Source organism: Dipodomys spectabilis, unplaced genomic scaffold (assembly GCF_019054845.1).
Source record: "Dipodomys spectabilis isolate Male_0828 unplaced genomic scaffold, ASM1905484v1 ptg000179l, whole genome shotgun sequence".
NCBI classification, from domain to species: Eukaryota; Metazoa; Chordata; class Mammalia; order Rodentia; family Heteromyidae; genus Dipodomys; species Dipodomys spectabilis.
In genome coordinates this window covers 5,838,708-5,852,538 of record NW_024870856.1, presented here as the reverse complement: position 1 = coordinate 5,852,538, position 13,831 = coordinate 5,838,708, and the positions used below count along the sequence as shown (strand labels likewise).

General features: G+C 41.2%; 1 protein-coding gene across 1 annotated transcript in view; it reads right to left on the bottom strand.

Annotated features, from left to right (window-relative positions):
* Positions 1-13,831, bottom strand: part of Ctnnd2 (catenin delta 2) — a 788,751-nt gene that overhangs the window by 366,382 nt on the left and 408,538 nt on the right. Inside the window, exon 4 of the mRNA XM_042695245.1 lies at positions 133-167. Within this exon, the coding sequence (XP_042551179.1) occupies positions 133-167 (35 nt within the window). The remainder of the gene's footprint in view (positions 1-132; positions 168-13,831) is intronic.

Here is a 13,831-nt window from a genome sequence, read left to right as displayed (position 1 = left end):
CCACAAATACCTTCGCTCACATCACTTTTACCATCGGGTTTCTCTCTGTTCACTTTTCTAAGTCTCCTAACGAAAGATGGCGAGCAGGGACACACGGAGCAGCAAACGTGGCCCTGGGTGGCAGCCCCTTACCTTGTGACTGCCAGTGAAACTGTTCTTCTGCTGAGCTGTAAAAGAGAGGAGAAATGCTGTAACGCATAGATTGCACAAGGAAACCAGGCTCACAGACCCTAGACCACAAGACACAAAGACACAGGAGCGGAGCAGCACGGGGCACACAGCATATCCCTTTTAATTCCTAACTGAAAAACAGGAACTCATAATGATATAACCTTGATGTCCATGCATTTGTCACATCTCCCCTTTAATTCACAGGTATACAGTATCAGAGGTGGACAATGTGCAGTGATTTTCAGGATAGCTTGTTTTTGAAAACAAATCCCATCCCACTGATTTTTTTCCTGACAATAGCATCTCCATGCATGCATTTGTAAGTGAATAATCTGAGAAATAATAAAGTAACTGAACGATCTGTTGTGCAGATTCTCTGAGGTGGCCCAATGAGGAAATAACTGTGCTTTATACTACAAAGAAGATAAAATGACTTTGCCTTCTTTGACATTTCCTAAGAATATTTCCTTTCAGTTGATGGTTATGGTTTAAATCATGTAATTTAAAAAAATAATATTATCACCAGCTGAATATACACTCTGAAATTCTTACCATCTACGAAATGAAGCAGCCAGAAAGCTATTCATACAGATGACATTCCAACATCATACAAACTGGATCTGTGAGGCAACCTAGTTTTATTCTGAATCATTCATTAAATATAAAAAAGGTAGATTTGAGGTCCATAAATGTGAACAACTTCCACTGTACATGCAGATCATCCCTGCATGCTGGCTTTTATGTCAATAATTGAGGCCTAGATGGAAATTCCTGACAAATATCATTTAGAGCCTGATTTTCTACACTTAATTCCCCAGATCTTTTTCTCAGTTCAAGCAGTTCCTATGAATAACCCATCAGTTCCTCAAAAGCAACTGCATTTTAGATCTTTAATCTGTACCTTGAAGGTGGTTTTTGAATACATTTGTGGGGGAAATTATTGATATAAATCAATGCTCAAAAACACCAAGATGGATGTAAAATGAATACAGAATTGTCCCTTAAGATATACATGGCGTTTATGCGGTGTCTTTCCTTTTGTGCCAATCCACTTAGCAAACTGGAAAAGGGCTCTCTTAATGGTAAGATCTATAGACAGAATTGATAGATGACATGTTAACTCTACAAATTTGGCCATATGTAACTGTCTTGCATGAAAAAAGATGTAACCTTATATACAAGCAACATTTAAGTACAAAGCTCAACCCTTCACATAACAATGCAGTAACAAAACCAGTATTTTAAAATTTCCAGGATAGATGCACTAAGTAAGGGGCATTGAGAATGAGACAATCCCATCTTAAAATTTAAGAATGACCCTAGGAATTCTGAATCCCAGTAATTGTGACTCATGTGCATCATACTGATTTTAGTCCTCTAAGGTTATTATGTATAATTTTTCAAGGATGTGATCTCTAGTGTGATTCTAGTGTCTAAATATCAATCTCATTGCTCGTTTTCAGAAGCCAGACTAGAGCACAAGAATACTGATTCTGAGAAATTCCTAGAGCTTGCTTACGTCACTATCATCCCTAGCTCATAAATGTATGCATGTTAGGCCCCCACAGAACCTGACAAGATCAGAAAATCTACAGGGTAGGCTGGGAATCCGTAGGGAATATCAACCTTCCAATATGGTCCTTGTGTGCCGATAACACTACATGTGATTTTCATTAATGATCTGCCAAGAATTTCAAACAGCCTGAACGTTATTCTTCCATTTCTTAAAGCAGGCCACCTTCTAAGGCGGCCTGACACTCCAAGTGTGTATCTGCCATGCATTATTTTTGAGGGCAGGAAATATTTCACATTGTAGTAGACTGAAGAGTGTTCTTCTGGCCTCAAGAAATGAGTCTATATCCCAGGCTTGAAACCAGCTGTTAGCTGGTAGGTTGAGATTCAGATTTTGGTGGTCTCAGGCCAAGCGTGGTGGAAAAGTCCAGCAGTCTATCTCCATAGAGAAAGGCTGGATGCCTGGTGAACATGTGATCCCAGCATAGACAGCAAATACATGCTCAGGGACAAAGTCATGTCCAACTCAAAAGTCACTTGAAAAACAGGGCTGGAGGTCTGACTCTGAGGCTGAGCACCTAACAAGCAAGCATGAGGAGGAGGGCCTAAGTTCAAACCTCTGGATCATAAAAACAGAAGAAAAAACCTACAACAAAGAGCTACAACTTTGAACCTGTGCAAAGTAACTTTTTCAGATCTAAGTAAGTTAACAGTCTTCAGATGAGCTCATTGGAGTTTCTAAATGCAAAGGCGAATGTTTTTACAAGAGATCAAAAAGAGGTCAAAGACACAGGAGGGATGCCTGTGAAGAGATGGAGGCAGAATTGCAGGGATTCAGCACAAACCAGGGCTTGCTAGGAGCCATCAAAACCTGCAGGAGATACAGATGGGGGCTCCTTGAACCTTCAAACCTAATGTCTCCTTGATTTGTAACAGCTGTAAGAGAATAAAGTTGTATTGTTTTCAGCCACTCAAATGTATTCTGGGTGTCAGTTCCAGGAAACTAAAATAGTGGGGTTTTTTTCCTGGTACAATAAAAAAATACTTTGCCAGGTACAGGCTCACACCTGTACTACTAGCTACTCAGGAGGCTGAGTTCCAGGGATCAAGGTTTCAAAGCCAGCTTGAGCAAGAAAGTCTCTTATCTCCAATTAACCACCAAAAACCTGGAAGTGGAGTTGATATGAAAGTATGAGACACATACGTCTTGTTCATCTCATTGTTGCAATGGGTCCACCTGTATCCCTATTTAAACAATTTGTTTTTTCCCTTCCCCTCCACAAATTATACCGACATCAAATACAGGGGGGAGGGGAGGAAGAGGAGGAAGTAGGGAACGGGGAGGGGAGATAGGAAGGATGGGAAGGGGAAACAAAGGAGGAGGCAACAATGCTTGATAAGAAATGTACTCATTACCTTGCTCATGTAATTGTAACCCCTCTGTATGGTATTTTTTTTGGTTCCAGTCATGGGGCCTGAACTCTGGGCCTGGGCGCTGTCCCTCAGCTTTTCAGCTCAAGGCTAGCGCTCTACCACTTGAGCCACATCACCACTTCTGGCTTTTTTTTTCTGCTTATGTGGTGCTGAGGAATTGAACCCAGGGCCTCATGCATTCAAGGCAAGCGCTCTACCACTGAGCCACCTTCCCAGCCCCTCTGTATGGTATTTTCACAATAAAAAAAAGAAAGTATCTGAGACATAGATGTGATCCATATTTATTAAATGAATAAATAATTGCCTTTCTTTAACACATGTATCCTACAGAAATTTTAAGAAAAGGAATCAACTGAACAAAATGTGAAAATTCATGGAATCCCTTAATAGGGAACAGAAAGTGAACACGTAAAAAAAAATAAACTCAAAACCAGCTTTCTTCGAGGACTTCTGTTCCCTATGATCAGTTTTTTTTAGTGTATTTTTAACTTGCAGAAAGAATCAAACAAACAAATGATTAGTGCTTCTATCTGCCCCAAAAGAAGATGCATCAGCTCTCAGAGGAGGGTTTTATGTTGTCAATGGTGTTATTTCAGTTGTGATATAAAATGTTTCTTGTTTCTGTTCAATTATAAAATTGAAATACTCTTGAAAGAGATGAAGAGAAAAATAAATAGTATGTAATAGGGCGATCTGGAAGCCTATACATGAATAATCACCTGTCCTGATAGATGAAGAGAGAAATCCTAATGGAGACAGAGAGAGAGAGAGAGAGAGAGAGAGACAGAGAGACAGAGAGACAGAGACAGAGAAAGGAGAGAGGTAAAGAGAGGAGAGAGTGCCTAAAGATTGAGCGCAGAACTTCATGCATGCTAACCAGATGCTCTACTGAACTCTGTCTCCATCCCACATGACCAAACATTTGAGTGTGGCACGGTTTCCTATTTTATAAAATAAGATAAAAGGTGCCAAGGAAGTTACTGGATGCCCTTGGCAGAGGAGCTGTAGAGCTGGCATTATGATTGGGCTTCGGGTTCTAAAAATCCAAACTTTAAACTTTTCTAATCACATGTTTAGCTGCATCAAAATTAAACATCTATATAACTTAAAAAATAACAATATAAAGCAAGTTGAAAAGCAAGCCATGTTCTGAGATATGTGTTATGCATATAATTTACAAGAGGATAATTTCTAGAACATAAAAATAACTTGAAAATCCTTAATTATAGAGACTTAAAATACCAATCAAAAGAGAGGTCAATGAATGTGCATAGCTAACACATAATAGGAAAATCAATAATCGACGGTCGCTAAGCACATGAAAAGAACTGGAATAAAAATCAAACACAACATACTTTGCTGTACATTTCAGATAGTCATAGTTTTAAAATCTGACAGGACTAAGTTGCTGGGAAGATATAGGAAAATAATTCTCATGTAGTGCTTCAGGAAAGGAAGTTAATTAGAGAAACACCCGAGCAAACTATGATGCAGTCTGGTAAAGCTATACATGTGAACATTATTTGGAAGAAAGACAAATTGGGCATATCCTGATGTAGTTCTCAAAAACCAACTACACAGTGAAACAATTCAAGTTTCATTTAGATTATATGTTGCAAGGTCTTTATTATGTGTATTTAATTAATTTGTTATTAGTATTTTCTTGTTGGTCATGGGGCTTGAACTCAGAGCCTGGGCACTGTTTGTTCCTGACCTCTTTTGCTCAAGGCTAACACTCTACCATTTTGAGACATAGCACCAATTCCCAACTATGTGAATTTTAATAACATAAACTGGGTTATGTTATACATGAAAATACATACATAAGTTACATTACAGATAGAAATGAGGAAACAGAGAGGAAGAGAGAACATATAACCAAATTGCATTGGTGCTAGACTGGTTTAAGAAAAGGAATGAGCTAGGGGAAGGGTTATAAAGGGAATTTCACTTTGATTGGAATGTCTTATTTTATGAAAACAGACAGATGAAGGACCCAAAGTTAGTAGTCCAAACCATTAACGTTAATTTAATAATATCTTTGCTATTAGAGGGAAAACATAATTCTTGTATTTACAAATATTCTTTAGTTACATGCTCTATTAAATCTTCATAATTCATTGGCTCAAGTGGCAGAGCAACTGCCTAGCAAGCCATCATCTTCCTAGGCCTTCCAAAATAAAGAGAAACTTCCTTGTAATTCCCTTCTCTATAAAATTCTTCCCATTATTAGAATCACCCATAGTGGTAAGTCTCATGATGCCAAACCATTTTCACATAGAGAAGCATAAAGAATGGAAACAGAGCATGACTAGAGAGATACAGACAGAGATTTCATTTCATATGCGACAAAAACAGACAGAATCACTTTTACAGTGTTGAGGTTGTTGGAGCACTTCTAGTGAATACCCAGTAATTTTCACATTCTGAAAACATGGAGTTAGGTGGGAGAAACTGCTTTAAAGCAAATAATTGCCTGAGTTCCTTGAGAAGTGATTTTTTTTGAATCCTCCCAATTTCCAGCCTGACAGTCTTACTATCTACCTCCAGGGCATTTTTTTCTTTGAAGGAGGCTTTTATTATGGTTTCAATTTTATACAATTTATTGTTTTAATTCATATGTCTTTCTATTTCAACTATTGAAGTCTCCATGTCATTTCTTCTCCTTGATCAAACTTATTCCAGGACATTTTTGATACACAGACACACACAGACACACAAAGAATTTTCTTAATATCAGGAAAAAGCACAGCAAACCATTACTACCGTTACTGCCTCTTATGAACCTCTCTCTCTCTCTCTCTCTCTCTCTCTCTCTCTCACACACACACACATACACACACACACACACACACACACACACACACACACACACACACTGTCTAAAGCATCAATCCCACATGGTATGAGTGGAACATTACCGCTCTAGATATCTTCCAAAATGAAATAAAGCTAAAGAACAGTGAGTTTTTGTTAGTTGTCTTTCAAGTCAAGCAATGTACTCAAAATATAAGCCAGAGCCACTATTGCAAAAGAAATTGCTTTCCAACTAATGCTTGACTCTAGCCTACAGGAACAAAGATCCTTATATTGATGATGTCCCTATGATTTGACCTTGAATCCTATCAGAAAATATTTTTAGAAGGCCATTTTGTATGTAGCACCAGCAGGAATAGGCAGCAATTAGAAAAGAAAAAGGCCTTAGAAATGTAATACGTGTGCTAAAAACTGTTGAGAATTGGATCAGAGGGAGCTTTGCTTTAGGCCACAGTTGCCTTTTACAAGTGTGCTGTGTTCAGCACTTGCATGTTTGGGTGGAGAGTTAGCCTGCTTCTCTTACAACTTTTAGTGGAACTGATTCCCACTAAAATCAGTTAGTATCTCCTGGTCCCTTTACCTGCCTGTAAAATATTCCCCAATGAATGTCATACTATCTGCCATGCAAATAGCTTTTTCTTTCTTAGACTGCATATTTTTTTGCTTTAAAACTATTTCCATAAAAATGTAATTTTATAGGTACGATACACATTTTAACTGGCCAATAATAGATGGCGATAAACTCACAGTGCTCCTAAACCAGGTGATGACATGGATAATGGTGGAGAGTGAAAGCCAGAAGCTAGATCCTGAGTCTGGAGCCTAACTCTGATCTCTCATTCCACACAACATTGGGGAAGACTGTACCTCTCAATGGAGATGTGGTGAGCAGCTAGGTGATCGTATGTCAGATGATCAATTGTTTATAAATTATGATTGGTTGTGATTATTGTCAATTATCCTATCTCCTACCCATGTTGACGGTCATGAATTGATTGATTCTGGCTTACTGTAATCTATTTCCTAACTGGATGGACATTGAGATTTGTGGTGGGAGGGTCAAAAACAGGAGCAGAGATAGAGAGGTAAGACAGAACACACAGAGGACAGGATTTCTGCACCTCAGCTCTTGGTCACCCCCAACAGGACCAGAGAAAATGGAACGGCCAAGCCTCTGAAGAATCTTCATGAACACCGTGGCTTCAGGGACAGAGAAGTAAGAGGTCACCGGCTTTCCACTCCTTTTGCTGTAGTTTGGAGGCTAAATACCCAAGAAGGCCCATGTCTTAAGGCACATTGAAGTGCCCTAGAGTGAAGCTTTTGAAAGGTGCTAGAACTCTTGGTACATAGGATCTAGTGAGAGGTTTTTAGGTTATTGGATGTGGACCATGAGCCTTTGCTCCTAGCGTGGGAGGTGAGTGGCTCCTCCTCCACCGTGACACACGGCCTTTCTACAAGGACAGAGAAATCAATCAAACGGATAGTTCTCTGAGGCCATAAAAACTCTAAGCCCAGATCAACCTTTCTTCCTCCTGTGTTCAATATCTCATACATTTTGTCATACTTTCTGGAAGCTGACGAACATGATTTTGTAGGCAGATAGAAGCATTGGGAGAGGGGCGCAACTAACCGGTGACTTTCTGCACAGACAGCTGTTTTCAGTGTGATTTATAGATGGGTCTGCGTGACCTTTGGCAAGTCACTTACTGTCTTGAAGACCCAATGTCCTCATTTGTAAAGTAGAGATGTTGCTTACTAATTTTTTCCCATGGGACCTCAGGAGAGCTGAGTGCGTGCTGTACATAAAATCCATAGAACAATGCAAGACACATAGGACATATTCACAAAAGTGAAATAATGCCCACACTCATGATCACATGGGAAGGGCCAAGGCCCAAGAAATAACAGCCAGTTCCCAGAACTGAATGAAGTCCAATAGGCCAGTCATGGAATTCATCTCGTCAATATGTGGGAACCAATACATTCAAGTGACACAAACAAGCCACAGGCTCTGTGGAATTTATGTTGTCTACCTTTTTCCCACCCCCCCCCCCCAAAAAAATTAAAAAGTCAGCACTCAGGCATAGAGTTCAAGCGCCACAACCTGCCCCCCCCAAACAAAAAAGAAAAAAGAAAAAGCAGGATGTAGCTTATAAGGAAAGGCAGTGTCCCTTTAGCCCCCAAGGTTCCCAATCAGTTTCATACAGGACTCGTGGCACGGGAATGTTTTTGCTTTAGTGAAAGCCTCAAGAATCACTTACTGTTTTCCAAACCATACAAGTAAATATGCCAGACTCAAATGGTTTTTATTAATTTCTCCTTAGTTTGAAGCAAAGGAAATCCACATTTTCCTAAGCTGATTTTGCTGGCATTAGCGACTGACAAATTGCTCAAGCAACTGATACAGCCAAGTGGTGACGTTTCCCTGTCCACAGCTTGGTTATACCTCACTCCTCGGTTATCACGAGGGGCACGGTGCCCACCAGTGAATTTGGGAACTAGCCAGCTAGACATAACAAGGCAGAGAGAACATGCATTCGGTTTTGTTGTAATTTCTTCAAAATAAATACTCCAGTCTAATAAACACTCAAGACTAACAACCACACACACACACACACACACACACACACACACACACACACACACACACACACACACACACAGAGTTAGCCTGAACCCCCATTGTTGAAAACATACTGTATATACAAAAGCCAACCTGTTATCATGGGAAAGAAAAAAAAATCTCATCTTCACATTCATTTTATAGTTTTAGAGTTGATATGCAGCTGTGTCACAGAGACATGTTATGCACAAAATTTGATATCAGAAGCAGAAACAAACGGTGTCTTATGAAGGAGAAATTTCTCATGTTGCATCTCCTTTCAAAGATCCCTGTGAAACTTCTCGTGCATGGATTAGGAATTGGTTTTAAAGTGATTATACCAAACACACAGGACATTGACTGTAGTTGAAGCAGCATTTCTAACCATGTTAGAAAATAAAACTATCATTATGTCTTTGCTGGTGGGCATTTCATAAATTGGAATATAGCGAGTTGCAATTCCAGATGACTACAGTTACGGTTCATCATTCTGTAGATCTTATAACATTTCAAGTGCTTTCTAGAGCATTAAATTGGATAGTCTATATGGTTTATGTGCTAATGATATCACAATGTACACTGTCACACTGGTAATTCTACTTGGGCATTCTTTAGAATTCCCAGTGAGATGTGGAGCAGGAAGTGAAAAGAGACAGAGAAGTCTCTAGCCTGTGCAGCTACAATGTCCCTGACTGATATTTTGGAGGGAGAAGAAAGGTCAGGGTGTTTGAAGACAGAGGTGGCGTTGCTCCGGGGCAATCTTCGTACAAGACCTTGCTTTTAGTTGCTGGCCTGTGTTAGTGAGGGGGAGGGGGAGGGGATTTCATTGTTACATCTGCACACATTTATCCTGTATTCCAATCAGCCACCCCTCCTTTACACTCACAAAATCTTCTTTGGATTACCCTTGTCAGATCATCTTGGCTAAGGAAGCAAACTAACTGTAGGGATATCTTGGGGCAAAAAGTCAAGCTTATTCCTTCTTGCTTTATGTGGTGGTGTGAATGTGTGTACGGGTGAATGCATGGGTGTGTCTACACACGTGGAAGTGGTTGTGTTCCTCTAAGTCCCTCTGATCTTTTCTCAGCTTTTCTTTCACTCATTCTTCCTTTCTGAACACCCTGTCTGTGACAAGAATATCATACTGTGGACACTGAATTTCACCAGATTAGCTGAGAGTTTATTAACATAAGCCAAGCTAATCCAGCTTATTTTATGGAAATAAAATAATTTTACATAGAAATAAATATCCACTGTCTCTTGGGAAAGAGAAAAATGTTTTGTTTGGTTTCCTTTTGTGTACTACTGATGGTTTGTAAAAGTAAATTTCAATTGCAGTTCCTTTCTAAGGTAAAAATCATGCGACATCCATGTACCATGGTCATGGTAGTGCTGATCTGAAGAGCAGCAGTGGTCTTCTGACTACACGAGCCATCAGCTTTACCTGAAGGTTTGGTTAGGATATTTAATGAACCACCATTCATGGCGGTTTTACTCATAATCACCAAAGGCTGTAAATCATCAACTATCCTTTAACAACCAAGTGCTCAAAGCAAGATGAAAAGTCCAGAGCAAGGAAACATACTTACCAGGTAAAAGGAATGGTTTCTTGATACACACTAAATGACCACTCTCAAAAGAATTATACTGAATGAAAATGAATAATATTCTTGTTATATACAATTAGAGAAGGGGAAAGAGCAGGATTTGCCAGGGCTAGGGACATGGCAGAGGATGTCTGGGCATCAAAGTGAAGACTGGCAGAGTCTTGCAGGGACAGAGCTGGAAGTTTTGATGGTACATACCCAAAGTCACTTATGTACTATTTGCATAGAACTAAACACACATGCATATGCCTACAAAATTGAGTGTGCATAAAACTGGGGAAAAGTGTGGAATATACTAATGTCAACTTCCTGGTTTATTTAAACTGTGACCCTGGCAGGTAAAGAAGAAAAAAAATGAATTTTCAAGCAACCCATATGTTTAGTTTCTTTTACATCTTCCTATGAATTTTTTAATGCACTCCCTCCCCTACATTAGTTTTCCTGAAGACAAAATAGTTAAAGTAGAATGAAATAAACATTGTGAGTAATGCAGTAGCGAGAGAAAGGAGGAAAGAGAAAGAATGAAAAAAATACCCAGAAGCCATTGCTCACTTGTGTAGATTCCTTTGTTCTTCATTCTCATCAGCCCCAGCTCACAGGGCCTGCTCTGGCTCATTATGGCTTTGTTTGGGGATGGAGCTATCCCTGTGACATCATACACCCGTCACTCCCACTGCCAATCAGGTGTGAGGATCTGGGACACTCTTCCATCCCATCCCACCTCCCCGCTCACCAGGAACCAACACTGCTTTCATTTCGATGGGTTTTCAAGGAGACTTTATATGGCGAAAAACACAGGTCTGTGTGTGAAAAACACACTCTGTGAGTCCAGTTCATGTCATGCAGTCCAACTCACTGGCTGTCTGGGAACAGTCATTTAGGTTGGGCCCCAGTGGAGGATCAGGGGAAGGATGGGCTTCTGTCCTTCCTGTTGATCTGCAGGGGAGATCTGCTGCAGGGCCAGCGGCCCGTGTGCCCTCCCAGCCATTATCCTAGCTCCTGGAAACTGTGCTCCCAGATTGATTACATTTGTCTGGTGCTTTCCAGATTTACTGTGGTGAAAAAATTCCACACATTAAAAATTACTGTCCGTGGAGAAAGGAAGGCTGGGCGAATAGAACCATCACAGTCCATGCACATGTGTGAAAATGGAGCCAGGTGATGTGAGGGGAAGCAGTGGGGTTGGGAGAGATGGTGAGAATGATGGAAGGGTTTACAGTGATCAAGAAAGCACACACACACACACACACACACACACACACACAGATACACACACACACCCCACACACACCCCACACACACCACACACACAACACACAACAACACACACAGACACATACACAGATACACACACACCACAGACACACACACCACACACACACCACACACACAACACACAACAACACACACAGACACATATACACACAGACACATACACGCACACAACACATACACACACACCACACACAGAGACACACACACACACACACACACCACACCACACACACACACACCACACACCCCACACACACCCAACACACACAGACACACACAGACACCATACACACAGACACACACACCACACACACACTTCCCACCATTTTGCATCTGATATTTGAAATTAAAAGACTAGATCAGCACTGCGCCCCAGCTGCTGGGCCCTGCAATTCTCCTGTAAAGTTCATTTTCTTCGTTGCAGTTGGAGTTGAGTGTAGTCAGTCTCCCTTAGCATTGAACACCATTTTAGGAGCCCCTCCCACTCCGAAGACTGTCTGGCCAAGACATCTTTAATGCTGAAATAAGGATACAGGTTGACCCATTGTAACAATGAGATGTACAAGACACTATGTTGAAAACGAACTTTATAACTTCTTCTGGGGGGGAGGGAGGAGTTGGAGAGGTGGGGAGGGAAGGGATGGAAGGGGAAGAACAAAGGAGCAGGTAACAATGCCCCATAGGAAGTGGACTCATTACCTTACTTATGTAGCTACAACCCCTCTGTACAGTACCTTTACAATAAAAATATATATTAAAAAAGTGTCCCTTCATATATATTTGCAACACCACCGTGGCCCCCACTGCCTGAGAGGGCCGTGGAGGAAGTGCTGCCTCCTGGCTGAGGAGGCCTCAGGGATGGCTCTGGCCTACGACCTGTGTGGGTGAACAGAACCTCTGCTCACAGGGCCTCCGCGGAGGTCAGCGCAGCCCTCTTCAACGTCCCAAGAAATCTGCATTTGAAAAGTACTTCGGGAGTGAGGTCTGATGGAGCAGGCGGACACGTGTGAAGGAGCTCTGGGCGCCGATGCCCTCTGGTTCTTGTATTGTGCACACGAGGGAGTGAACAAGGAACGGTGATGGCTCCAGAGCCCAGGCTTTCTCTACAAACCAGAAAAAGTTATGAATGGCGCAGGCCGGGTCTTCTGTGAAGCACGAATGATCCAGGAGCTCCTGCATAGGCTGTGCTACCTACTCACGTTCCTCCGCTAAGCCCACCAAGCACTCCAGCTGAAATGATGGCATGGAAGGAAAGAGAAAGTTCCAGCATGCACAGCCGTGTTTCCTTACTCAATAACAAGAATAGGTGTGCATAGCAGGGAGAGGAGCAAAAGCAGCGTGGGCCATTTTGTGTCATGGTCCCCGCAGGAATGAAATACACAGACGATGGATGGGTTATGGTATATAAACTCTACAATCTTACTGGCTCTCCTTATAACTTTTTCTTATATCTGCATTTGAAGCTGAATTAGCACAACACCAAGATGAATAGCACCATTCACTTTCATTATTTACGATTTTGAATGTTCTTGGAATTAGATAAAATAGTAAGTTGAAGGAGAAACCAAGGAAGGAAGGGAAAAAAAAGCTTTCATATTTTCCAATTCCCTTAATGATCTATCTTCTCCTCTTCTACACAGCAGGCATCGTATTTGCACTGGGGAGGATGAATTAGCTAAAGGTGATTATCTCAGAGAGCCACTGTGCTGAGTGACAATGTACAGGAAAATCCCAGGCATATACATGTTCCCACCCCCCTTCAGCTTCACTCCACCCACCTGCTCTCTCCTGTGGTTCTCACTTGCTCTAATCTATTATCCCCAGTGCCACCAAAATGATATCCTAAAGCAGAAGGCTAATCAAAGCAACCCCAGTTCCAAAGCCACCTCAATCATGACCCAAACTCTGTGACAAGTACTCAGAAAAGTGTTCCTCAGGTGCAGGTCAGCACCCTTCGTGCAATAAAGGCTTTTGGATATCATACCTGTCTCCTTTATTTAGATGGTTAGATCGTCTCTTCTGTGGTTTGCCATCGGGACTATGACGTCCTAGAGCGGTGCTCTCCTGAGGGAATATTTTGACTTGTGGATCTGGAGTAAAAGTTATTTATCAACCAGCTGGTGAGCTAGCTAGCAGGCTTGCTACTTCACAACCAGGGCACTACTTATTTATACATATCAAAGGAAAAGGCTTTTATGAAAACAGGTCACTCCTAGTATATTTTTTTTTCAGATCTAAATTCACGTGTGAGTATTTTCCCTTAAATCAAGGTATCTATTTTGATTCACACGAATTCCACACTAAGCAGAATCGTTCCTCCATGAGGGAAGGGCTGGGTTTGCTCCAGCCCAGCCTCAGGCCTACCAGTCATGCACTGTGTTTCTCAGTTGTTTTATTCATATAGAACAACTGC